The sequence below is a fragment of the Dasypus novemcinctus genome, unplaced genomic scaffold (genome assembly GCF_030445035.2).
Source record: "Dasypus novemcinctus isolate mDasNov1 unplaced genomic scaffold, mDasNov1.1.hap2 scaffold_635, whole genome shotgun sequence".
Classification (NCBI taxonomy): Eukaryota; Metazoa; Chordata; class Mammalia; order Cingulata; family Dasypodidae; genus Dasypus; species Dasypus novemcinctus.
In genome coordinates this window covers 6224-29718 of record NW_026688598.1, presented here as the reverse complement: position 1 = coordinate 29718, position 23495 = coordinate 6224, and the positions used below count along the sequence as shown (strand labels likewise).

At 61.3% G+C, this 23495-nt stretch overlaps 2 protein-coding genes and 1 non-coding gene across 4 annotated transcripts; all 3 read left to right on the top strand.

The window, feature by feature from the left end:
• Window positions 1-2311: 2311 nt before the first annotated feature.
• On the top strand, window positions 2312-12370 carry LOC131277841 (EH domain-containing protein 2; the record flags this gene model as incomplete). Its single annotated transcript, XM_058292947.1, has 3 exons — window positions 2312-2746; window positions 7643-7807; window positions 10643-12370. Coding segments are annotated over 3 exons (1152 nt in total), but the record flags the coding sequence as incomplete, so codon positions are not given.
• Window positions 12371-13563: 1193 nt separating this feature from the next.
• LOC131277842 (ribosome biogenesis protein NOP53) lies at window positions 13564-23107 on the top strand. Of its 2 annotated transcripts, XM_058292948.2 has the most exons (13): window positions 13564-13952; window positions 14287-14351; window positions 15553-15658; window positions 16332-16531; window positions 16917-16987; window positions 18346-18441; window positions 19969-20073; window positions 20146-20328; window positions 20710-20885; window positions 21014-21080; window positions 21727-21803; window positions 21897-21953; window positions 22261-23107. In XM_058292948.2, the coding sequence occupies exons 1-13, from the start codon at window positions 13579-13581 to the stop codon at window positions 22265-22267; spliced, it is 1584 nt and encodes a 527-aa protein (XP_058148931.1). In that variant the 5' UTR covers window positions 13564-13578; the 3' UTR covers window positions 22268-23107. The 2 variants fall into 2 exon arrangements, with proteins under 2 accessions (XP_058148931.1, XP_058148932.1); XM_058292949.1 differs by lacking the exon at window positions 22261-23107 and having other exon boundaries at window positions 21897-21957.
• On the top strand, window positions 21121-21230 carry LOC131277843 (small nucleolar RNA SNORD23). Its single transcript, XR_009184886.1, has one exon. It is a non-coding gene; the product is annotated as a small nucleolar RNA SNORD23 (small nucleolar RNA).
• Window positions 23108-23495: the final 388 nt, after the last annotated feature.

Below are 23495 nucleotides of genomic sequence, written 5' to 3'. Positions count from 1 at the left end.
TCATCTAAACGTCATCCGTGACTGCTGGGCTCCTCGCTGCCACGTCGGCTTCCCCACACTGACTCAACCTCCCTCCCTCCATCCCTCCCCACCCCATGAGACGCTCTTTCCAAATCCCGGCTGGTGTGTGTGCTTCTGCTGGTGGGAGGGGCGATCGCAGCTGTCATCCCTCTGGTGACACGGCCCTTCCTCCCCCAAAATAATGCCCACCGCCCCGCCCCCCTGGGTCCCCGAGGCCCTGGAGGAGCCTGCTTCCCTGCTTCCTCCTCAGCAGCCTCCCTCCAGCTGGAGTCCGGGGTCCCAATCCCTGCTCTGCTGCCTCCCAGCTGTGCATCTTGGGTAGGTGCTGTAACCTCTCTGTGCCTCATTGCTCTCATCTGAAAATGGGGATCATCTAAGTGCTAGCTCTAGGGTTGTCTTTTGATTTGGTTTGGTTTTTGTCAATATCATAGCAACTTATTCCAAGACAGTAGTTAATAACACATTAGGATTGAGGTAGGGGACACGTTCAGCATATTGTTTTAGCTTCCTAAAAATGGGAACGACCTAAATGCATCAGCAGAGAGAAATATCTCTTTAAATTATGGTCCCTCTGTGAGATAAGATACATATAGGCAACCCTTAAGAAAAGAAGCCGTAGGATTCCGTTTTCTGGAAGGCGCATTTTGTAAGTGATGAGAGAATGAGGTGATTCTGCGGTACACGCACTGGCACGTGCGTGCCCGCTGCCGTGGCTGCCCTGCGTGGCGGGAGGCGCGCTTGAGCACTGAGAAGCGGAACAGCTTCGTTAGGTAGAACGCGGGAGGTGAGCGTTTCAGAGGACAGTGGCACCGGCTCTGGGATTTTAGCCCCACGGGTACTGAGCCTGCGACCGTTTTGCTGAAAAGCCCTGATGAACAGGGGTCTGTGGAAATGGCCTTGATCGTAGCCGAGGCGGGAGACAGCGGCAGGGACCCGACCTGGGCAGCCCGAGTCAGACCTGACTGCGCCGCTGCAAGGCCACCCCTCAGCCCCAGGGTCGCGCTCCACGGCGCCTCCTCCAGGAAGCCCCCCGCCCCCCACCCCCGGTCTGGATCAGGCACCCCCTCTGGACTCCCCCATCCCAGCCCCCAGTGGACTGGGAGGACAGGGCGGTGCTGTCTGCCACCGCCGCGTCCCTAGCGCGCTGGGGGAATGGGAGAACGCCTGGCTCCCGCGGTGCCCGGCCTGCACAAAACTAGCCTTGTTCAGTTCTCCTGCGGGCTAATTTACATGCCATCCTGCTTACCCATGTTACGGGTACGGGCCAATGCCAGCTGAAAACGGTGTGTGCGCTCTTTAACTCATTTATGTTCTTTTAACCTGCGCACCAGCCCTATGAGTTAGGTCCTGTTACGATTTCCATTTTTTAGAAGAGGAAGCAGACGCTCAGAGAGGTTGAGCCACTTGTCTAAGGTCACACAGCCAGGGTGGGGGTGGCGCAGAGCAAGGCTTCAATGCCAGGGCTTGCTGGCTGCCAGGTCAGGGGGTCTCCGCCTCTGCTTGCCCGAGTGGCAGCAGTTGAATGAACTCATGCCCCAGTGAGTGACCAAGCAAACGCCAACGCCTTGGTGAATGAGTGAATGAGGAATTGAATGGTGACAGGGATGAGTGAATGAATGAACACAGGCGCCAAACAACCGCTGGGATGGGTGCTGTGCAAGGGACCTCGTCTGGGTGTTTTCTGTGGCACCCCAGCATCTGGGACAGGACCCAGCCCAGAGAAGGTTCTCAGTAAATCTGTTAAATGAACGTCAAGTCGTGCACATCTGCTGTGGCCAGGTGTGCCTTACCACCTCTGCCAGGGCCAGGTGTGCGTTAGCTCCTCGCAGGATGCTGGGGAGATCCTGGGGTCCCGGGGAGAGGGGTGGGGGGATGGGCAGAGAATCATGGGGGGTCCCCGTAGGAAACCTCTCAATATTTTAGCATCACTAATACTTGCTGAATGGAGTGGATTCATTTTTTCTTTAAAGAGGTACTGGAGATTGAACCCAGCACCTTGTATATGGGAGGCAGGTGGTCAACCACTGAGCCAAATTCACTCCCCAGGATTAATTTCTTCTAAAGGGGTGCAGTGTGATTGCTCTGGTAACGCACACCTGGCCAGGTGGCCTGAGGGCTTGGGGCCAGGGTGTTGGGGGCCCTCTGGGGGCCGGGCGACCCCAGCAGTGGGACACCCTCCGGCTTTGGCTATTTCCTGTGGACAAGGGTTTCACCAGTTAACAACCTGAACATCTGCACGGCCCGAAGCCACGGAGCCCTCCCCCGGCGGGGGCGGAGGGGCTGACTCTGTCCCCGCGCCCCGGCCCCCCCAGGCTACGACTTCCCGGCCGTGCTGCGCTGGTTCGCCGAGCGCGTGGACCTCATCGTCCTGCTCTTCGACGCGCACAAGCTGGAGATCTCGGACGAGTTCTCGGAGGCCATCGGCGCGCTGCGCGGCCACGAGGACAAGATCCGCGTGGTGCTCAACAAGGCCGACCTGGTGGAGACGCAGCAGCTGATGCGCGTGTACGGCGCGCTCATGTGGGCGCTGGGCAAGGTGGTGGGCACGCCCGAGGTGCTGCGCGTCTACATCGGCTCCTTCTGGGCGCAGCCGCTGCTCGTGCCCGACAACCGGCGCCTCTTCGAGCTGGAGGAGCAGGACCTCTTCCGCGACATCCAGGGCCTGCCGCGCCACGCCGCCCTGCGCAAGCTCAACGACCTGGTGAAGCGCGCCCGGCTGGTGCGGGTGAGCCGCGGGGCCCGAGTGGGGGGGCGCTCCTCCCACCTCCCACCGCCTCCCCCCCGCCAGGACTTGATCCTCCCGAGCTGGGTCTGGCCCGCGACGCCGGCCTGCAGCTCCTGCTGCCCAGCGGGTGGGAGGGCCCCCCTCTGCGCCCAGGCTGGGGGCTCCAGCAGGAGCCAGGTCGTCGCCGAGGCCTTGGGCCCCTCTTCCCGCTCCCCTGCTGTCCTCACCCCCCACGCCTGCCCCCGCCCCTCGCTGAGCTGCGGCCACACTGGGTCCCCCCGCAGGGCCTTTGCGCCGGCTGCTGTCCCCCTGGAGCCCTTCTCTCCGGCTCTGGCGCCTAGGGACCCACAGGGCTCCCTCCTCACTTCCTCCGAGTCGCCACCGCAGTGTCACCTGCGCGGGGACCTTCCCTGCCCTCCCTTTTATGTGGACCCACGCTCTCCTTCACTGGGTTTCCAGTCGATCGTCTCCCCGGCTCTCACTTAAGCGCCAGAGTCGGGGATCCTGCAGGGTTGCCGCGGCCTCCCCTCGGGAGCAGAGCAGGTGCTGGGTAAATATTTACTGGATGATTGACATTCAGCAAACACTCACGTTCAACAAAACCTCCTCCAGGCCTGGGACCGGGACGGGCCCAGCCCCCTCTCCCAGGCTCTCCCAGGCTCTCCCAGTCTGCTGTGGGCAGGGCTGGGGTGGGGGTGAGGGGCTGCTTGGGGGAGAGGGCAGGGGGCTGAGACCTGGAGCAGGAAATGAGGTGCCAGGGCGGTCGGACCAACAAGTGCGGGACTGCAGGTGCCCGGGCGCGCAGGCGCAGGCGCGGAGAGCACGGTGGGGCGGGCGGGGAGGCGGGTGGGGGTCGGACCCCCCCCCCCCCCCCGGGCTTTGCGGCTGCGGTGAGGAGCGGGGCCTGGGGAGCCCTGGCGGAGTGTAAAGTGGGGGGGGGGGGACACACAGGATGGAGTTCCAGCTGCCTTCGGGAGAGCTGGTGTGGGGGGTGAGGCTGGGGCTGGAGGCGGGAGAGGCCGGCCGGGGCCTTGGGAGTGGGAGCACTGGGAGCACGGAGAGAACGAGGAGCGGGAGCACGGGGAGCACTGGGAGCGGGAGCACTGGGAGCACTGGGAGCGGGAGCACGGGGAGCACTGGGAGCACGAGGAGCACGGAGAGCACGGGGAGCACTGACTCAGGAGCCGCGGGGCCGGGCGGGGGCGGGCTGGGTGCCGGCAGGGGCGGGCGGGAGGCGCTGCGAGGTGAGGAGCCCGCGGTGTTGGTTTAGAGAGCGGCCGAGAGGGGTGAGTCAGACCCCCCCCCCAGGAATCCCGCTCAGGAGCGGGCGCGGCGGGCCTGGCCTGCACCTTCCCCTGCGGGGCCGGAGCCTGCGCCCCGCGCCGCCCGCCTCCGCTGCCCTCCCTCTCCTGCCCCCTCCCTCTTCCCCCTGCCCCTCCTGCCCCCCCTGCCCCCCCCCGCCTCCCCCTCCCTCTCCCCTCCCCGCTTCCCGCCCGGCTCCCTCCGGCTCCCCTGGCTCACCCCGTTTTCCCCCGGGCCCGGCCTGGTGGCCCCCTGCGGCGCGTGGGCCTCGGGAGCGGGGTGGGAGCGGGGTGGGAGCGGGGTGGCCGGGACACCTGGTGCCCCGGGCGGGCGGGGGGCGGCGCCGGAAACCCGGACAAACCCCGGAGCCCGGGACGCGCCCCCGCCGCGCAGCCCGCCCCCCTTATCTCTTCCTGGCACCTTCCCCCGCTTCCTCTCTGGAAAAGCCATCAGCGCCTCGCGCCCCCCCTCGGCTGGCCCCCAAGGAGCCGCGGGCCCTGCGCCCCCCCGGCCGCTCCCCGTCCCGGGTTGGCGGCTTGGACTTCGGCCGCTCCCTCCCGCCCTTCTGGGGGATCCATCCGTGGCTCCCCAGTGCGGCTCGGACCCAGACTCCTGAGCGCGGCGCCCGGGGGTCAGCGTGACCTGGCCTGATGCCCCCCGCCCCGACCCCCCACCCCCCGCCCACTCGACTCCGTAGCCCACGCCCTTTACCTGCCCTCTGCTCTCCTGAAAGGTACAAGGCCTTCCCCCACTCCCTCGGGAACCTCCCCACCCCACGCTCTGTGCCTCAGTTTCCCCCTCTGAGAAGGAGGGTGTTGGGTGAGTCCCTCCAGCTCTGCCCTTCGCCGGAAGTGACAGCTGCAAGGAGGGGTGATTCCAGGAAGGTGGCCGAGAGGCAGATATTGGGAGGGCTGAAGCGATGGTGAAGAATGAAGCAGAGGAGAGGGACAGAGAGGAGGCCGGGGAGGGCCTTGCTGAGCCCGTGACATCCCAGCAAGGATCAGGAGGCGCAAGGGTGAGCTGGCCGGAGATCTGGGGGAAGGAGGACCCCCGCAGAAGGAAAAGCAGGTGCAAAGGCCCTGGGGCAAGAAAACGCATGGCTGGGACATGGCAGAGGGTGAGCAGAGATGAGGATTCAGAGCCTGCCAGGGGCCCCCAGACTCCCAGCATTCTAGCCTGTGAGACATCAAAGGAATTGAATGTTGTTTTTTTAATTGAAAACGTAAGGCCCTCCCGTGGTTAAACATTAAACACCCACCCTTTGTAAAATGGGCTCCCACTCCGTGCCCCCTGCCAGCGCTCAGGATCTTTTCCTTAGAGGCAACCCCCATAACCAGTTGTATGTGTGTGTGCCTTTTCCAGGCAGATTCTTTTTATATAAGCAGATATATTTAATTATTTTTTTAAGATTTATGTTTATTGTTTGTCTCTCCCCACCCCCTCGTTGTTTGCACTTGCTGTGTCTGTTTGTCTTCCTTGTTTCTTTGGGAGGCACCAGGAGCCGAACCTGCGACCTCCCATGCGGGAGGGAGGCACGTAATCACTTGAGCCACCTCGGTTCCCTGCTTTGTTGTGTCTCTCGTTGTGTTTTTCTTCTTGTGTCTCTTGTTGCATCGTCTTGTTGTGTCAGCTTGCTGCACCTGTCCGTTGCGCCAGCTCGCTGTCTTCTTTAGGAGGCAGCGGGAACCCATCCAGGGACCTCCTGTGTGGTAGGCAGGAGCCCAATTGCTTGAGCCACATCCACTTCCCATTTTTAATTATTAAACCGCCTTTAAAAAAAAGAAAAAGGGACCTACCAACACCCGTTATCCTGCCCTCCCTCTTCACATATATATATATATTTTATAAGATCTATGGTTCCAAAATCCTCAAGTTCATTGGTTTATTCCACAAAAATTTCTTGAGTGCTTGCCATGCGTACTGCCCCTGTGCTGGGGAGACAGGGAAAAGCCCCGGCCCAGCCCTCCTGGATCTCATATTGTGATGGAGGGAGACAGAATAGGTAAATCAACAGATACAGTAATGACAAATGATCAAATAATGGGGGGGGGGAGGTTGGGGCACCTGCTTTGCGTGGGGACGGCCTCTGTGAGGAGGTGATGTCTCCAGGAAGCTGAGGGAGCTGGCTTTGGAAGACTGGGCAGAACCAGGCAGCGGAACCGTGCATGCAAAGGCCCTGGGGCAGGAAGCTGCCGGCATGCTGGTAGAAGGAAGAGGCAGTGAGGGAGCTGCAGTGAACAGGAGGGGAGTGAGAGGACGTGGCCAATGTTGGCAGGAGGCAAATGACGTGAAGCAACAGCTCGTAAACCTTCGGGTCTCAGAACTTCTTTACACTGAAAAATGATGGAGGGAGTGGTTGTGGGCCACTGGTGGAGTGCCCGCCTCCCGTGTTCGAGGTCCCGGCTCAGCCCCAGGTACCTCCTGAAAAAACTGATGCCCCAGAGAGCTTGTATTTACATGGCTTAAATCTTATCACTATTTATCATATTAGAAGTTGAAACTAAGTGAAGGATTTTTTTTGGTTGTGTAATTGAACTTTATTGTAATGTATTCATCACCTAACGTTTATTTTTTGTTGATGATATTAATTTATATTAATTAACATTGGTAGAATGATTGATATGATTAACACTTCATTTAAAAGCAATAATGAACCCTTATACCTGTAAACCTAAAGAAAACATTTAAAGAAAATTTATTTTCAAAATCCCCCTCCCCAAATTAGTCCGAAGAGTGGCCCAATTTTACGTTTTTGCACATCTCCCCGGTGTCTGTCTTCAGAGAGGTGGCGCCGATTCTCTCCCCCTTTCAGGCAGTGCGAAAGCACATTTCTTGTAGGTTCTTAAAACCCCCGGGTCCGCGCGGGAGGAAACGCGAGTGGAAGGGCAGGTGTGCTGCATTTGGGTGGGAAGCGATTCCGCCTTTGGAGTGAGAGCGGCTGGAGCCTCTGTCCGTTTCTAAAACCCTCGGTCTGCTGCCCCATGGAGAAGAGGCTGCAGGGGGCAGAGGCAGGGGGCAGGGCGGGGCGCCCGCCGCTTGACCCGGGCAGACGAGCCGTGGCTGGGGGGTGGCCACTGAGGCTGTGGCGCCGAAGAGGGGAGCAGGGCTCTCCCCCCTGCGGGCTGGGCTGGGGCTGGGAGGGCTGGGGGGCTCCCGTCAAGGAGGCCCTCCAGATTTCGGGCCTGAACGGGTAGTGGGGTGGGGGGGCCTCTTCAGGGCCGGGCAGAGCTGAGTGAGCGGGCCCTCGGGTGGCCGGGGAGGGCGCGGAGACGGGGAGCACGGGGAGCTGTCTCGGAATGTGGAGGAGGCAGGTACTGCAGGGAGAGGCTGGTATGCACGCTTGGGAGTGGACGGCTTAGGGGGGCTGAGGCCAGGGAGGGGCGGAGGTGACCCAGAGGAGGCGAGAAGAGGTGGTTCTCAAAGCGCGGCCTCTCCCCTCCCCTCGGGCCGGCTTCAGCATCACCTGAGAGCTTCCTAGAAATGCAGGTTCTCAGGCCCCATCCAGACCTACTGAGAGCCGGGCCGGCGGCCTGTGTTTAACGACCCCCCCGTGACTCCGATGGGTGCTCGGATGACAGCGCCGCTCTCCCGCAGGTGCACGCCTACATCATCAGCTACCTGAAGAAGGAGATGCCGTCCGTGTTCGGGAAGGAGAACAAGAAGAAGCAGCTGATCCTGAAACTGCCCGTCATCTTCGCTAAGATCCAGCTGGAGCACCACATCTCCCCGGGGGACTTCCCCGACTGCCAGAAGATGCAGGTGGGGGGCTGCCCGGAGGGGGAGAGAGGAGGAGGGGCTCCAGGGTGGGGCCTCAGCAGAAGCTGAAGGGAGGGAAGCAGATGTGGCTCAGGCAGGTGAGCGCCTGCTTCCCACACGGGAGGTGCTGGGTTGGGTTTCTGGTGCCTCCTAAAAACTAAACAACCAATCAACAAACGAAAAAAACAACTCAGGGGAGGCAGTGTGGCCAGTGTGGTTGAGTGCCAACTTCCCACATATGAGGTCCCGGGTTCAATCCCCGGCCTTGGTACCTCAAAAAAAAATGCTGAAGGGATGGGCAGTAGATTCTGGAAAGCATCTTCCACAAATGGTTCCACAGAACAGTGGTTTTAAGACTTAGGATAGGTGAGTGAGGAGAAAACCCAAAATGATAGGAGTATAATTAAGACAGATTTCTCTCCCTCATCAAATCTTTGGAAGTTGGTCCAGGTCTAATTTGCTGCTTTACAGAGCCAGGTCTCTATTCTTCTCCTGTCTTATTTCTCCTCCAGGCCTAAGGAAACCTCATGGTACAAAATGGCTGCTGAAACTCTGGCCATTGCATCTATATCCAGCCAGCAAGAGGCAGGGGGGAAAGGAGAAGAGATGGGTATAGTCTCTGTTTAAGGCCACTTCTTAGAACAGTGCTATTCAATAGTGCTTTCTATAATGATGGAAATATTTTATGTCCCACTGTTCAATATGGTAGTCACTAGCCTCATATGGTTGTTGAGCCCTTGAAATATGACTGGGGCAACTGAAAAAAAAAAAAAAAGCATTTTAAATTATATTTAATCTTTTCTTTTTTTTTTTTTTTGAGGTAGCAGGGGGCAGGGATTGAACCCAGAACCTTGTAAGTGGGAAGTTGGCACTAAACTACTGAGCCACATCGGTCCCCTGAGTTGGTTGTTTCGTTTGTTAGGTTTTGTTTCCAGGAGGCACGGGAGACAGAACCCGGGACCTCCCACGTGGGAGGCTGGCACTCTAATCGCTGGAGCCACATCAGCTCCCCATGTGCTTCATTTTAATTAATTATTTAAACAAGCACAGGTGGCTAGGGGCTACCGTATTGACAGGGCAAGGAATTGCACGTGCAACTTGTTCTTACACCTGATTGGCCAGAGCTTAGTCACGAGGCCAGGGCTGGCTGCAAGGAGGCTGGGAAGCGCCGCCTGTCCTTTGGCAGCCGGGAGCCTTAAGATCCCACACTGAGGAAGAGGGCACGAGGGGCTGCAGGGGACTGCAGTTCCTCTCACAGCCCTGGGGTTTCAGCGCCGGGGAGAGCGAGGAGGCCTCGGGCAACGAGGCCAAGTGGGTGGTGACTCAGGACAAGTCCAAATACAGCGAGATCTCCCACATCCCTGTGCCCGCCGACGGCAAGCCGAGCGGCTCCAAGGCCGGGGCAGTGGCCATCAGAAACGGCTCCCCACATTGCCTGGCGCCCCTGGCGACGTCATCCCGGTTGGGGAAATAGCAGCTGACGTGCACAGGGTGCTTCATCGAGATGAACACACGAGGGGGCATTGTGGTCACCCTGTTTCACAAACGGGAGGACCCGAGGCGCAGAGAGGTGTAGGTGCTTGCCCGAGGACGCACAGCCCGAGTAGCAGCAGCAGAGCTGGGCTGGAAGCTGGGCCGCCCAGCCCCGCCCCTTTATGATCACAGTGGCAGGAAACTTCCGTGGTGCCCAGAGGTGAAGCCTCTGCGGGGACTCCCGGGGCACGGCCGCAGACCCTCGCCCACGGCTGGCGAGCTCAGAATGGCTTCCTGGGGGCCCGGGGCCCTGAGCAGTCCGGCCTTTCCAAATCTCACCTCCAGATCTGGCAGCTGGCCGCTTAGCCTGTTCCGCGGGGTGCGGCCGTGGTGGAGGCGGACGTTCCGTTTTCTTCATTTGTCTAAGGGCGGGGGCACTGGCGGGCAGCCGGGGTGAGTGCTGGGAGCGGCACCTGATGGCAGACCCCTGACATCCAGCCCACTGGCAACGGGCTGCTCTTCTGAGCCATCCGGGGCCCCCACCTCTCTGCTCTCCAGGAATTCTGGGGGCGAGGCTGGCACCGTGGGAGGGCCCCTGGGACTCACGCGAGCCTCTTCCCGTGGTCACTGCCCAACAGCTTGTTCCGATATTCAGCTACGTCCGCACTCGGTGCGCAGCTGCTCCCGAGCTTCCCAGGCGGTCCCCGGGCCCCAGCGATGGCGGCCCCGATTTCTTTTTATTTTATTTATTTTTAGAGATACTTCGATTATACAAATGTCGCATAAAAAATACACGGGGTTCCCATATGCCCCGCTCCCCACACCTCCCACAGTAACAACATCCTTCATTAGTGAGGTACAGGCATTGCAGCTGATGAACACATTTTGGAGCCTTGTCGCTAAGTGTGGAGTAAGGTTTCGTTTACAGTCTCCCACCAAATTCTGTAGGTTATGACAAGATTGACTGTGGCCTGTATCTGTCGTTGCAGTGTCATTCAGGACAATTCCCAAGTCCCCCAAACGCCCCCGTATGCCCTGCTTTCCCGCTCCCCGCCCTCAGCGCCTCCATGCCCACTGCCTCCACATGGGTGATAGTCTCTTCCATCGCTGGTGTCATAAGCGGCCTGTGGACCACCAGGACGTCCACGCCAGTCCACGGTTCACCCCCAGTCCTGAGCGCTCTGGGCTGGTGGTGCCCACTCCACCTCGAAGTGAGAGGGGCTCTTGCGGGCAGCTGTGGCCTCCCTCGGTTCCTCCGTATGGTCGTTGCCCGCCCTCACCTCCTCGTTAGTTGTCCTGGGCGAGCTCTGATTTCTCACCGTCCCCTTTCCCCGCCCCTCCTGGCCCGTCCCCCCCCCCCCACAGGACCTGCTGATGGCGCACGACTTCACCAAGTTCCACTCGCTGAAGCCGAAGCTGCTGGAGGCGCTCGACGAGATGCTGACGCACGACATCGCCAAGCTGATGCCCCTGCTGCGCCAGGAGGAGCTGGAGAGCACCGAGGCGGGCGTGCAGGGGGGCGCCTTCGAGGGCACCCACATGGGCCCCTTCGTGGAGCGCGGGCCCGACGAGGCCCTGGAGGACGGTGAGGAGGGCTCGGACGACGAGGCCGAGTGGGTGGTGACCAAGGACAAGTCCAAGTACGACGAGATCTTCTACAACCTGGCGCCCGCCGACGGCAAGCTGAGCGGCACCAAGGCCAAGACCTGGATGGTGGGCACCAAGCTCCCCAACTCGGTGCTGGGGCGCATCTGGAAGCTGAGCGACGTCGACCGCGACGGCATGCTGGACGACGAGGAGTTCGCCCTGGCCAGCCACCTCATCGAGGCCAAGCTCGAGGGCCACGGGCTGCCCGCCAACCTGCCGCGGCGCCTCGTGCCGCCCTCCAAGCGGCGCCACAAGGGCTCCGCCGAGTGAGCCCGCCGCCGCCCACGGCCCCCCTCTCGCCGGCCTGGCCGTGGCTCCCCCGCGCTGGCCTGCTGCACGCACGCGCCTCCCTGGCCCTCACGCTCCCTGCCTGCCCGCCCTGCCCCCCACCCTCTCCCAGACACCTGGGGCGCCGTGTCGGGTGGGGACCCCGGGGAGGGACAAGGCCTCACCGCCCCCCTGTCCTGACGCCCCTGCCCTCACCTACACCTGGGCACCCCACGCAGGCCTCCAGCCTTGCTTGTCGTTCAAATATTTATTGAGCACCTACTCTGTGCTTGGCCTTTTCTAGGCTCTGGGGATTACAGCAGAGAACAACACAGATGAATCTGCCTGCCCAGGTGCTGCTGACACTCTCAGGAGGGGAGGGCATGGGAGAGCCAGCACCCCCACCACACCCCAGCCCTAACCAGGCTGCCCGGCCCCTAAGTCTCCCCACAAAAGAGCAGCCCTTGGTTGACGAGCAGACAAGCCCCCTTGGCCGGCTTCCTCCCGCCCAGCCAGCAAGGACCCCTGCCCACGTCCTCAGGCCTCCGGACCTTTGGGGCTCATCTGGGAGAGAAACCCTTCCTTCTGCTGCTGCAACTGGACCCCCGCCCCCCCCCCCCAGCTCGGAGAACGCCCCCTCCCCCTGGGCATAGCCGATTCTCTACCGAGGATCCCCGAGCACCTAGGAAAGCCCCTTCCATCCTTGCGCCTTCCAGGCTGTGCCCCAAGGGCGTATTTCTGTCCCCCCACACCGCACCCCCACCCCGGGCCTGGATTGGAATGCTGGCCCTGCCACGCAGGCGCCCCACAGCTGGGACCCCCCCCCCAATCGGTCCGTATTTAACTGCAGTCCCTCCTGGCAGGAGGGTTTTCCCTTGACCCCACCACTTGCAGGGAGGCCGTTGGGGGTGGTTCTTGGTGCTACATTCCCCCCCCCCCCAAAGGGACCACTCGTCCCCCACGCCTTTTCCTGCCTTCACCACACATTCGTGCTTGACCCTGGCAGGGGACCCGGGGAAAAGATGGGGGACGAGGCACGAGGCCCCTTCCAGGCAGCTGGCTGGGACCCCCACGCCCCCCACGGCTGACCCTGCCCCGGGGCTGGGAGGGGCCGGGGAGGACTCGTATTCCCACCGAGCGAGCGATGGAGCGAATAAAGCAAAGCCGAGGCTTCTCCCTGCCCCGCGTGACGCTGGCCTGGGGGGGCTGGGGGCTGGGGGGGGGCTCCCTGGGGACAGGGCGCGGGGCGGGGCGCCTCGCCGGGTTCCCGGGCCGGGGTGGAGCGTGCATGACTCAGAGCAGCCGAGCCAGTGACTCAGGCCCGGGCCGGGGGCCAGAGCGAAATATTTTCCGAAGAAAACTTAACTCTGGGGCCCGCTCCCCCCACGGGACATCCCGCCCCCGCCGCGGGGGCCTGGGAACCGGGGCGTGGGGCAGGGGCGGGCGGGGGCGCCGCGGTGCCCGCCGCCCTGGAGGGGAGGAGGTGACCCGGCCGCCGAGGCCCGCGGGGCCCTCGCACCCCCACACTCGCGCGCCCCGGGCGGGGTCCCCGGCCCGCGCCCCGCACGCCCCGCCCGCGCGCGCCCCCCTCCGCGGCGCCCCGGCGCCCCCTGGCGGCCACGCGCGAGCCGGGCAGGCTGGTGTGCCCCGCGCCCGGCCCTCGCCGGAGCTCCGCTGTGTGGCCCCCGCCTGGCGCCCTCCCTCTCTGTGCCTATTCCATTTATGGCTCGGGGACTCGCTTCCCGAGGCCCTGGGTCCCTCGGGATGGCTGCCACGGCCGGAGCTTCCTTCCTTATTTGTCTGGAGCGAAGACCAGTTGATTCACGGACGAAGTCTGTGGGGGCGAGGCGGTAGCAGGGGCAACGCTTGGGTGCCAGGCACAGTCTCCCGCGCCTAACGTCGACCACCACATTTAACCTTCGCAATAATCGTGTGAGGTGGAGGCGTCAGCACCCCCGAAGTACAGATGGGGAAACTGAGGCACAGCCAAGTTACGGAAATTGCACTTCTAGGGTTTCCACTAGCCTACGTTTGTAAACATTCCTCCAACCTTACGTACTGTGCCTCCAGCCTCGACATTCCTAGCGTTCTTTGATTCCCAGGATGTAAGGCTTGGTGCATTTCGAGAGGCCAGATGTTCCTTGATTGGAACGCGTCTCGTGCCGAATCTGCCACTAATGATTCGGTTTTTCCTTTTTAAGAAAACGAGAATAAAAAATAATAACCCTCAAAAACAAAAACAGCCCTCTTGAGCAAAGACCTCGGGTCGCTAGGAAAGGTGTTTTGTTTAGGGCGAGAGCCGAGGACCTAGAATCCGCGGCCGCCACAACTCTGCAGGTTCTGCAGCGCAGACTCGAGGGAGGAGGAGCCATTTAGCCCTTACCAAGATGGCAGCCTCCTCGCCCCTTCGCCGCTCCAGCCACCGTACCAAGATGGCGGATGCAGGAAATACGTCACTGAAGAAGGCGGGAGACCTGCGCGCGCAGACCCCAAACGGGAATTCTGGGCGCCGGAAAGAGAACTCTTCCTTTGACAAGATGGCGGCGGGAAGCAGTGGCGGCGGTGGGAGGCCGTGCCCGAAAAGCGCGGCCGATTCGGGCTTTCTGGGGCTGCGGCCCACTTCGGTGGACCCGGCGCTGAGGCGGCGCCGCCGAGGCCCGAGAAACAGAAAGCGGGGCTGGCGGCGGCTCGCGGAGGAGCCGCTGGGGCTGGAAGTAGACCAGTTCCTGGAGGACGTGCGGCTACAGGAGCGCACGAGCGGGTGCGTGGGGCGGGATTTCCGGGTGCGCGGCCGGGAGTGGGGGCACGTGTGTCTGGGAAAATTGGGGGAGGGAGGCAGGACGCGTTTGTGTTACGATACCTGTTGTGTGCAACTTATTTCTACTAAGAAGATGTTTGTTATTGAAAATTCAGAGTGTTCTGTAGTTTTATCTGGCAGCACTAGCTTGGGGAGTTTGAAGTTTTAGGTACTGGTAAACTGAGAAGTCAGGTTTTAGTACGGAAGGGTCCCTTGGTGGAAAGAGGGCAGGGCCCAACGGGTTAAATCTGATCCTTCCCAAAAGTCTCTGCCTGACGTTCTGCATTTCCGTCTCCAGTGGCTTGGTGTCAGAGGCTCCCAATGAAAAACTGTTTTTCGTGGATACTGGCCCAAAGGAGAAAGGTGAGGAGGGGGTTTTGTGGTACCCTTAAAGTAATATTTCCTTATGTAGAATCGCCAGCCTCGGAGGACATCTGTATGAATAACCTAACTTGGAAGAATCTATTTAGTCACTTGCCGAGGCATTTTTTCTCTAATATAATTAATATGGTCTCCAATGAGCAGAAAGTACGTTAAAGGCTGACTTAAAGAAATCAGATTTTCTGGAGCCTTAGAGATTTCAGTGCACATTTAAACCAGGCAGCGGTCTCCTGAGATGAGTAGGCTAGAAAGCGAGTCTGCAGTTAACTTGCAGAATAAGGTTAAGAACCCGCTTTGAAGAATCAGGTCCTTTATCCTTACAAGGTATTTCCTTTAATGGAAAAAAAAAATCTATTTTAATGAATAGGTAAGAAACTAGTCTTAGCTTGCCTGTTTTGATTTGCCAAATAGCAACACCAGGATCTGATGAAACAAGTGGGCCTGCAGTGAGTCAGGGATTGCTTCATTGAGTAATAGGATTTATGTAAGATGTAGAAGAAGAAATAGAAAAAGCCATCTGCCATAAGGAGGGGTTAGAAAGCGAGCTAAGGGTCATTTCTGGACTTTCTAGTTAAGTTCTCCCAACCGTTCTATGGGGGGGAGTAGGTATTCGTATTCTCATTTTGAGGCATAGGGGAGCAATCCCTTACACGAGATCCTCTGGGCTATAGAGGGGTAAGGATTCAGGCCTAGTATGTTTCGTTCCAGAGTCCTTGCTTTTAGCCCTTAGGCTTTGGAAGTATAAGGGAGAGAATGCTGTGCTGGAAATCAGCCATCCTGGATCCTAAGTCCAGTTCTCTTTCGTTTCCCACCCAGCCTGTGGGCCTCAGTGTCACCTGACAGCTTGCTGTCTATCTGTTTAAATGTTGTGGGTCCCTCCTGCGGCCTTTCCCCGCTGCATCTGGGAGCCCCACATGTGCAGGCCACGGCTCTGACCCCCTCTGTGTCCCCAGCAAAGGACCTCCCTCCTGCTGGTCCAGAATGCAGGTGGGGTGGAGGGCAGTGCTCGGGCACCCTTGGCCCTTCCCTTGGGGGGGCCTCTTCTGTCAGGCGGGAGCTGGGATCAACCTGGAGATGTCCAGGTGTGCCCTGGGCTGCAGGTTCGATGGCATCAGTAGAGGGGGGTGTCTCCAGCACTGGGGAGGCTTGAGGCCTTGACTCCTCCCCTTTCTCCCACTCCCAGAGCGCAAGAAAAGGACCAAAGGCCAGAAGAAGTCACTGCTCCTCAAGAAACCCCTGCGGGTTGACCTCATCCTTGAAAACACATCTAAGATCCCTGCCCCCAAAGAGTGAGTGTCCCGCCACCCCAGACCCTGCTGTCCCACCAGCCCCATGCCCTTCTCTGTAGCAGCCCCCACCCACTTCTTGGCCCTAAAGGAATTCCATGGCATGGGGGATGGGCGAGGGCTGTTGGGGGGGAGGGTTAGGGTTGGGGCCAGAGGGGAGGGGATCGCGTTTGGGCTTTGGAAAGCGGGAGCCTGGAGGTCAGGGTCCGCAGCCCAGACAGCCACTGGGGGCCTAGGCCAGGCTGGGGGATGGAGGGGGTCTGGGGGGAGCCGTGTTCAGGGGCAGACAGGGCTTCTGACCGACCGCTGGAGGAGGGGAAAGGAGAGGTCCAGGACAAGGTGAACAGGGAACAGCGTGGGCAGGTGGCCGCCCCTGAGGGGCGCTCTGGAGGCGGAGTGGGTGTGGGGGTGATGCTAAGGTTGCTTGTGACAGGATGAGTGTGAGGTGCCTAGAGGCTGTCCAGGGTGAGGACCTAGGAGACGTTGTGTTACTGGGTCTGGAGGCCACTCGGGGGCAGGGGAGGGCTGGGAGGGGCCCTGAGCAGCTGTGCATTGGAGGATGCAGGGAGGGAGATGCTGGAGAGCTGCTGCAGGGGCGATGGGGGAGCAGGGGGACCAGGCCACTTCTCCAGCCGCTGCCTCACCTGCTGCTCCTGTGCTGCCCCTCCCCACCCAGCATCCTCGCCCACCAGGTCCCCAACGCCAAGAAGCTTAAGCGGAAAGAGCAGCTATGGGAGAGGCTGGCGAAGCAGGGCGAGCTGCCCCGGGAGGTGCGCAGGGCCCAGGCCCGGCTCCTCCACCCTCCCGTGACCAAGACCAGGCCTGGGCCTCAGGACACCGTGGAGCGGCCCTTCTACGATCTCTGGGCCCCAAACAGTGAGTGACCCACTCTCACCTGTGGGGAGGGGACAGGGCCACCTGTGCAGTTGTGTGCGTGGTGCACTGCACAGGAGCACCATGTCTGAGGGGCTCTGTGGGTGTGGCTTCAGCTGTCTCACAGTGGTGTTGAGTTTCCTCAGTGGTTGGGGCACCTGCCCCTCAGCCTGACTCTCCCTTGCTTTCTGGCTCCTGTTGGCAGGCTGGTTTGCCTGTCCTTCGAGGCCCCTTGGGGTCTGGCAGTTGTCCTTCCCTTGGTGTCAGTGCCATCATTTGTGAAATGATGAAGGATGGGGCAGAACCCCGAGGGACACGCCCCTTTCTCTGGCTGGAATGCGCCCCCCCCCCCCCCCCCGCCCCCAGCCTCTTGTCCCTGTCTCCGCAGACCCACTGGACCAGCCGTTGCTTGGCCAGGACACCTTTTTCCTGGAGCAGACCAAGAAGAAAGGAGTCAAGGTGAGGTGTCTGGAAGGGCACTGAGATCTGCGGAGTGGCGGGGGAGCAGCGGGCACGTGGCTTCTGGAGTCCGCCTTTCAGAGCCATCTGTCCCCGTGGCTGGGCATGTGTGTGCTACAGAGGCACCTCGAGCTCTCCGGGCCATCGTTTCTTCTTCCTTTGTCAGGGGGCAGGGGGTTCGGGTGAATATAAAGAGTTAACGTGTGCAAAGTCAGCTGCCCACGCAAGTGTGATAGAAGCAGTAGCTCTTTCAGTTTCCCATAATTGCCTTCAGGAGCTCTCCGAACCCAGAGTACTCAAGTGGAGATGCTTTTAAATCTCCAGGGTACAATTTCATTTATTTAACAGAAGACAAACATTTTCTCCATCCTGGGCACTATTGGGGGTATAGCGGGGAGCAGAGAGGACGGGGGCATCGTCCTCACACGCTCCTGTCTAGCTGGGGGACAGGAAACCAGCGAGCACAGCGGCGTGTTGTGCAGTGGCTGGACGGGGGTTGGGGACGCCCTTGTGGGGAAGCGGTTGGTACTAACCGGGTCCGAGGCCTGAGGAGAGGAGTGGGTTGTGCAGGTGCCCAGGGAAGAGCCTCCAGGCAGCGCGAAGCCTGTGAAGGGACCAGCATGTTCCGGGAAGAGCGTGGAGGCCGGCGTGGAGGGAGGAGAGGGGAAGAGAGGCCAGATGGGGGGTGTCTGGGAGACAGGTTGTGGGGGGCAGGTGTGGGGAGGCGGGCACAGCCACAGGCCTTAGAGGCCAAGTGTGCGACGGCGGGGGGCTGGGGTAGGGGTGCTGGCCCAGGTCGCCCTCGGGTGGGAGTGCCAGGACTTGGAGACGGCTGTGGGTGGTGACGTCCGGGGGTCGTCCAGGCTTTTGCTGAGCCGCGCGGAGCCGCTGGAACTTCCAGTGCTCCGGGGCCTGGGGTTCTGCGTGTCTAACAGGCTTCCTGGGTCCACGGGCTACGCCGAGCAGCGAGGCTCTAGAAGGTGCTGGGCTCAGCCCTCTGCGCATGAGGCCTGGCTCTGGTGGCCAAGGAACTCTCCCGTGCCCGGCACGCGCTGCCATGCCTGCTGTGAGGAACGGCTACAAGGGAAACCAAGTCAGGACCCCCCTGTCGTGTGCCTTCAAAAGCGTCCCCCCCCACCTGAGGGGCGCCGTGGGGCTCTTCCCAGGAAGACAGGGAATTGCTCCATGGCGCGGGCGCTGGCTCCCGCGGGCAGCCCCCTGGCTCTGTGGTTGTGGGTGCACAGCCCGTCTGCAGCCCCAGCCTCCTGCTGCCGCCAGCCTCGAGTCTCAGTGCTGCGGCTGCAAGAACGTGAGGCACAGGGCACGGGGCCTGACTGTGTCTGCTCGTCTTCCTCCAGCGGCCGCTGCATCTCCACAGCAAGCCCTCCCAGGCACCCGCCGTGGAGGTGACGCCCGCCGGGGCCTCCTACCACCCGTCCTTTGAGGACCACCAGGTAGGCAGCCTGGGTCCCCCTGTCAGCACACCCACCCCGGCTGCTTCCTCGGGGCCTGGGCCTCTTCCCGGGGCCCGCGACGGCCCCGGGTGGGCAGAGCTGGGCTCGTGGGCCCGAGGGACCAGGGCCCCGTCACGGGTCTCACCCGGCCTTGGGCAGGTTTTGGCTTCCTCGGCTGCTCAAGCACATGCCCCGCAGCGGTTCAGCCTGAGCGGTGACGGTTGATGTGCTTGTGCTGAGGCCTCGAGGAAGTCCAAGGCAGGGCGTCGGCAAGGCAGCCTGGCGGCTGGCTGCTGCTGGTCCTTGCTCCTGGCCGCCTCTGTCACGTGGCAGCACACGTGGCAGCCTCTTTGGGCCTCTCCCCTCCAGGTTCCACTGATGTTCAGCTCTGGCGGCTCCTACTGTGGCTTTTTCTCTGTCTTGATTCCTTTCTGCTTATAGCTGATCCCACTAACAGGATGAAGACCAGTCCTGACTGAGGTGTAGCGCACCTTAACTGACGTGACCTCATCAGAGGTCTACCTAGGGCGGGTTCGCACCTGCCGGAGTGGATTAAGTTTAGGAACGTGTTCTGGGGTGTAGACAAGTCCAAACCACCATAGGAAGTCAGAGAGGCCTTCCTGGAGGAAGGGACATCTGACTTGAGACTGAAGGATGAGGAGGAGTTTGCTCTGGGAGGAGGGCAGTTGGGTTTTCCTGGCAGAGGGAGCAGTAGGTGCAAAGACCTACTGAGAGACTGCTACATCTTTCAGGAAGTGCATGGGACAGAGGTGCAGAAGTTTTAAAGAATACATTAGCAGACAAAAGCGCCACAAGCCAGTGAAGTGTCACCCGGGGATGGGGATGGCTGAGCGCGGCACGGGTGCAGGGCGCTCGCCGGGGCTCGCGCAGCGTGTTCGTGTGTGAAGGCCTCTTGGCCGCTGGGGGCGGGAGGCAGCATTCCTCAGCTGAGCAGGGCTGGATGGCAGCTGCAGAACAGAACCCTCGTGTGCGGCGGCAAAAGGCGGAGGTTGCCGCCGAGTCGGGCATTCACCCGTGGACTGGGCAGCCTGCGGGGCGAGCCAGGGTGCTGGGGGGAGGCGTGGGGGCTGGGGGTGAGGAGACTGTCAAAACAGCGTTGTTGAAACGCGCCTCGCACGTCACAGAGTTCATCTGACTTAAGCCTCAGATTCATCAGGTCTTAGGAGATCGACAGCGGTGCAGCCGCCCCCGCGGTCATTTCAGCGCATGTTGTCACCTCAGGCATGTCAGGCCCCTCAGGCAGTTGCTCCCCAATCCCGCAGCCTCTAATCTGTTTCCTGCCTGAGGAATTGCGAATCCTGGACCTTTCACATAAAAGGAAGCCCCCGACATGTAGGGCCTGGGGGGCTTCACAGACCCCACGGGGCAGGTGGGGCAGGACTAGCAGGTGCTTCCCCCACCGCAGCTGCTGCGTGGGGGGTGGGCTGAGCCCCTGGGTCTGGAGACGGAGAGGAGGAGGAGCCAGGGCAGGGAGCCTGTTCTCACCCCCGTGCCCGTCCTGCCCAGACCCTGCTCCTGGCGGCCCACGAGGTCGAGCTGCAGCGGCAGAAGGAAGCCGAGAAGCTGGAGCGGCAGCTGGCCCTGCCCACCGCGGAGCAGGCTGCCACCCAGGTGAGCCCTACACCGCCCCCCCCCCCGCCGCCGCCGGCCTCACCTTGGCCCTGACCCCCTCCCCTGCCCCAGGAGTCTGTGTTCCAGGAGATGTGCGAGGGGCTTCTGGAGGAGTCGGACGGGGAGGGGGACTCTGACCAGGGCGAGGACCCCGAGGCTGGAGGGGCTGCAGACTCGTCCATGCCCAGCCGCATGGCCACCGTGGAGAAGAAGACGGAGCAGCAGCGGCGCCGGGAGAAGGCGGCGCGGACGCTGGTGAGCCCCCAGGGGCTGCCCTCCCCGTGGCCCGCGTCTTTCGGGCTCCCCCTCGTCTCTTTCTGGGGTGTTTGTCTTGCCGCCTGCTGTTTCACGCTCTCGGGGGCCCGCAGCTGTCAGGCGCCCCTCTGGCTCAGGATACAGTGGGGGCCCCTAGACGGTCCCTGCCGCCGGAGGTGCTTCCTTGTGGGGTAGGGGGGAGTTACGAACCACAGGCAGAAACACGATGCCAGCCAGTCCTAGGAAACTGCAGCGAAGTAACGAGCTGTGGCGCGTCGGGACTGGGAGCGGGGCGGTCAGCGCGGGCCTCCTGGCAGAGGTGGCGTTGGGGGCGCCTCGGGGGGGCTCAGGCCGACCCCTGTCCCTGCTCTGTCCCCACAGCGGGTGCAGCAGGCCGCGGTGCGGGCCGCCCGGCTGCGGCAGCAGGAGCTCTTCAGGCTGCGTGGGATCAAGGCCCAGGTGGCGCGGCGGCTGGCAGAGCTGGCGCGGCGGCGGGAGCGGCGGCGGGCGCAGCGGTTGGCTGAGGCAGACAAGCCCCGCAGGCTGGGGCGACTCAAGTGAGGCCCCGGTGGGGTCCCCAAGCCCTCGTCCTGGAATTCCCGGCCTGGACGCTGGCTGCGTCCCTCCTGGGGGGCCTCCCCCTGCCACTGGTGACCCCCTGTGCACCCCTCACCTGTGTTTTCAGGTACCAGGCCCCCGACATCGACGTGCAGCTGAGCTCAGAGCTGTCTGACTCCCTCAGGACCCTGAAGGTGTGTGTGTGGTGGGATGGAGTGCTGTAGGGAGACCCTGTGTCCGGTGATGACACCCATCCTTGCTCCCCGTGCCCCCCAGGGCCATGGGCGACACCCTGGCTAGCCCTGGGCTGGGCCGGTTGGGCCAGCGCCTGGGGGCTGAGGGCACAGGGTCCTGACGGGGGATTGCGGGGGCTGAGGGCTTGAGCCTGTGACACTTGGGGGGCATTTCCTCTCAGCCAGACCCGCTACCCTGGTCGCCGAGCTCCTCCTGCCTCGGTATCCTAGAGGGTCTTCCCAAGCTCAGACCTGACCTTGTGCCTCCCCTGCTCTGCACCTGCCGTGGCTCCCCAGCACCCTGGGAGAACGCTCAGCTCCTCCTGAGCCCAGTGAACGCCCTTCTGTGGCTTTGGCCTGCTGCCCTCCGCCTCTCATTCCCTTTTCCACATCTTTACCAGCCTCGTTCCTGTCCATCCCTCAAAACCCAGCTCAGGCGGCCCGCGGGGCAGGTCTGCTGGTCCCCGAGGCTGAGCACAGGGTCAGACACGAGGCCGGAGTGGGGGCCTCGGCTGAGGGCAGCAGCAGGGGCCTGGGCCCTGGCCGGGCCCCTGGAGAGGTCAGCGGCCCTCGGGGCTCCATGCTCAGGTCCCTCCCTGTCCCGCAGCCTGAGGGCAACATCCTCCGGGACCGGTTCAAGAGCTTCCAGAGAAGAAACATGATCGAGCCTCGGGAGAGGGCCAAGTGAGCGCGGGGGCGCCTGGGGGCGGGTCGCTGGGACCTCCCTCTGTTTGGTGGCGGTGCTGGTCTCTGACCACGGTCTTTTCCCTTCCCCAGGTTCAAGCGCAAGTACAAAGTGAAGCTTGTGGAGAAGCGAGCCTTCCGCGAGATCCAGTGAGCACCGCCCTTCTGGCAGGCCCCTGCCCTTCCCCTGCCACAGCAGCCCTAGCCTGACAGGAGGAAACAGACCCTCTTCCCGGGGTCCCAGCCGCCTCCCAGGGCCACCCAAACCCAGCAGCGCACCTTGGTGGCCTGGAAGAGGGTCGGCAGCCTCCTGGTGGCCCTGAGCAGTGGCCCTGAGCAGAGCGCAGCAGATCCCCCGGAACCAGCAGGGCCAGAACCAGGAGGAGGGTGTCAGGCGGGGAAGAGCGTGGGTGCCAGCTCCCCTCAGCCCCCTCAGCCCGCTTGCTTCTCTCCGCAGGTTATAGCCACTGCTGGACATCCAGGCACCCCCTTAATAAAGCGCCTCTGACCAGCTCCTCGGACTGTGTGACTCGCCTCCTTCTTAGAGCAGTGTCTCTCTCCCCCTCGCGCTGCTTTCTGTCTCCCCTGGCACGTGAGGATGTAGGTACAGGAACACCATCTCCCCTAAGCCTGGCACAGCCCAGGGCGGGGCAGGACTGTCAGCGGCCAGCACGACCCACCCAGATGGTGGGGAGGTGGCGGCCACTGCCAGGAGGAGCTTCAAGCAGGCCAAGTGACGGGGCTCCGTGGGCGCCGAGCGGATGTGAAGCGAGAGGCCGGTGGAGTGCCAGCGCCGCCTCTTCTACACACGTGGATTAGTGCCCTGAACCCTCATTGCAGCCCGCTAAGACGAGACAGACTGTTCTCATTCTTAGGCGAGGAAACTGCAGCCCATGAAATGAAGTCAGTTTTTCTCTCCCCTACTTCCCCAGGCCAGACTGTGAGTCATTCATGGTTTAAAAAGGGCAGGTGTGTTCCTTCCTGTGCCCTGAATCTGTTGAAAAAGACCCTTGACCCTTCATTCTACAGGTAAAAAGGACTGCTTTCACTGTAACAATCATTGAAGGAGCAAAGAAGGATACGAAGAGAAAATAATTTTCTTGGAAATCTGCCCTTGACTGTTGTCCCCCTTTGCAGAGGGAGGTGTTACGGAGGTTTGGTGCGAATGATTGCAGTGTGCAGCTCTATGAAATTCCCTACGTGGATGTGGGGACCTGGACTGGGGGTTTTCCTGTTCCTCAAATGGGATCATATTGTATATGGCTCTATCAGTGGCTTTTTAAAGTTTGTACTAGAGATCTGTGCACAGGAAGCTGCTTCATTCTTTTTGACAGCTGAGTCACCTTCCATTACCATTGCCGTCTTGTTCTGTACCCAGGCCCCTCCTGCTCCTACATCTAAAGCTGGAGTGAAGGTCTTTGTCCACACGCCATTTCACATGTGTGAGAGAAGTACCTGGAAGTGAATCACTGGGCTGAAGGGGAAGTGCCTTTGTAACGGTATTTGATTCATCCAGATTCCCTTCCATTCAGGCTGTGCAGATTCTCAGTGCCCAGCTGCAGAGGAGCCTTTTCGTGCCTGGTTACTAGTGAAGCTAGTAAGATTTCCCAAGGGTACTGGCCATTTGTATTTCTCTTTTGTGTTGGTTCAGTTCTTTTGACCATTTCCCTCCTGGGCTGTCTGCCATTTTCT

What these genes read in the sequence shown, in the direction of transcription:
- LOC131277842 (XM_058292948.2), top strand. Translation starts at nt 13,579, where the DNA reads ATGGCAGCCTCCTCGCCCCTTCGCCGCTCCAGCCACCGTACCAAGATG. An exon ending in AAGATCCCTGCCCCCAAAGA is followed by an intron (nt 15,659 to 16,331) that starts GTGAGTGTCCCG and finishes CTCCCCACCCAG; the next exon opens with CATCCTCGCCCACCAGGTCC. An exon ending in AGAAGGCGGCGCGGACGCTG is followed by an intron (nt 20,329 to 20,709) that starts GTGAGCCCCCAG and finishes CTGTCCCCACAG; the next exon opens with CGGGTGCAGCAGGCCGCGGT.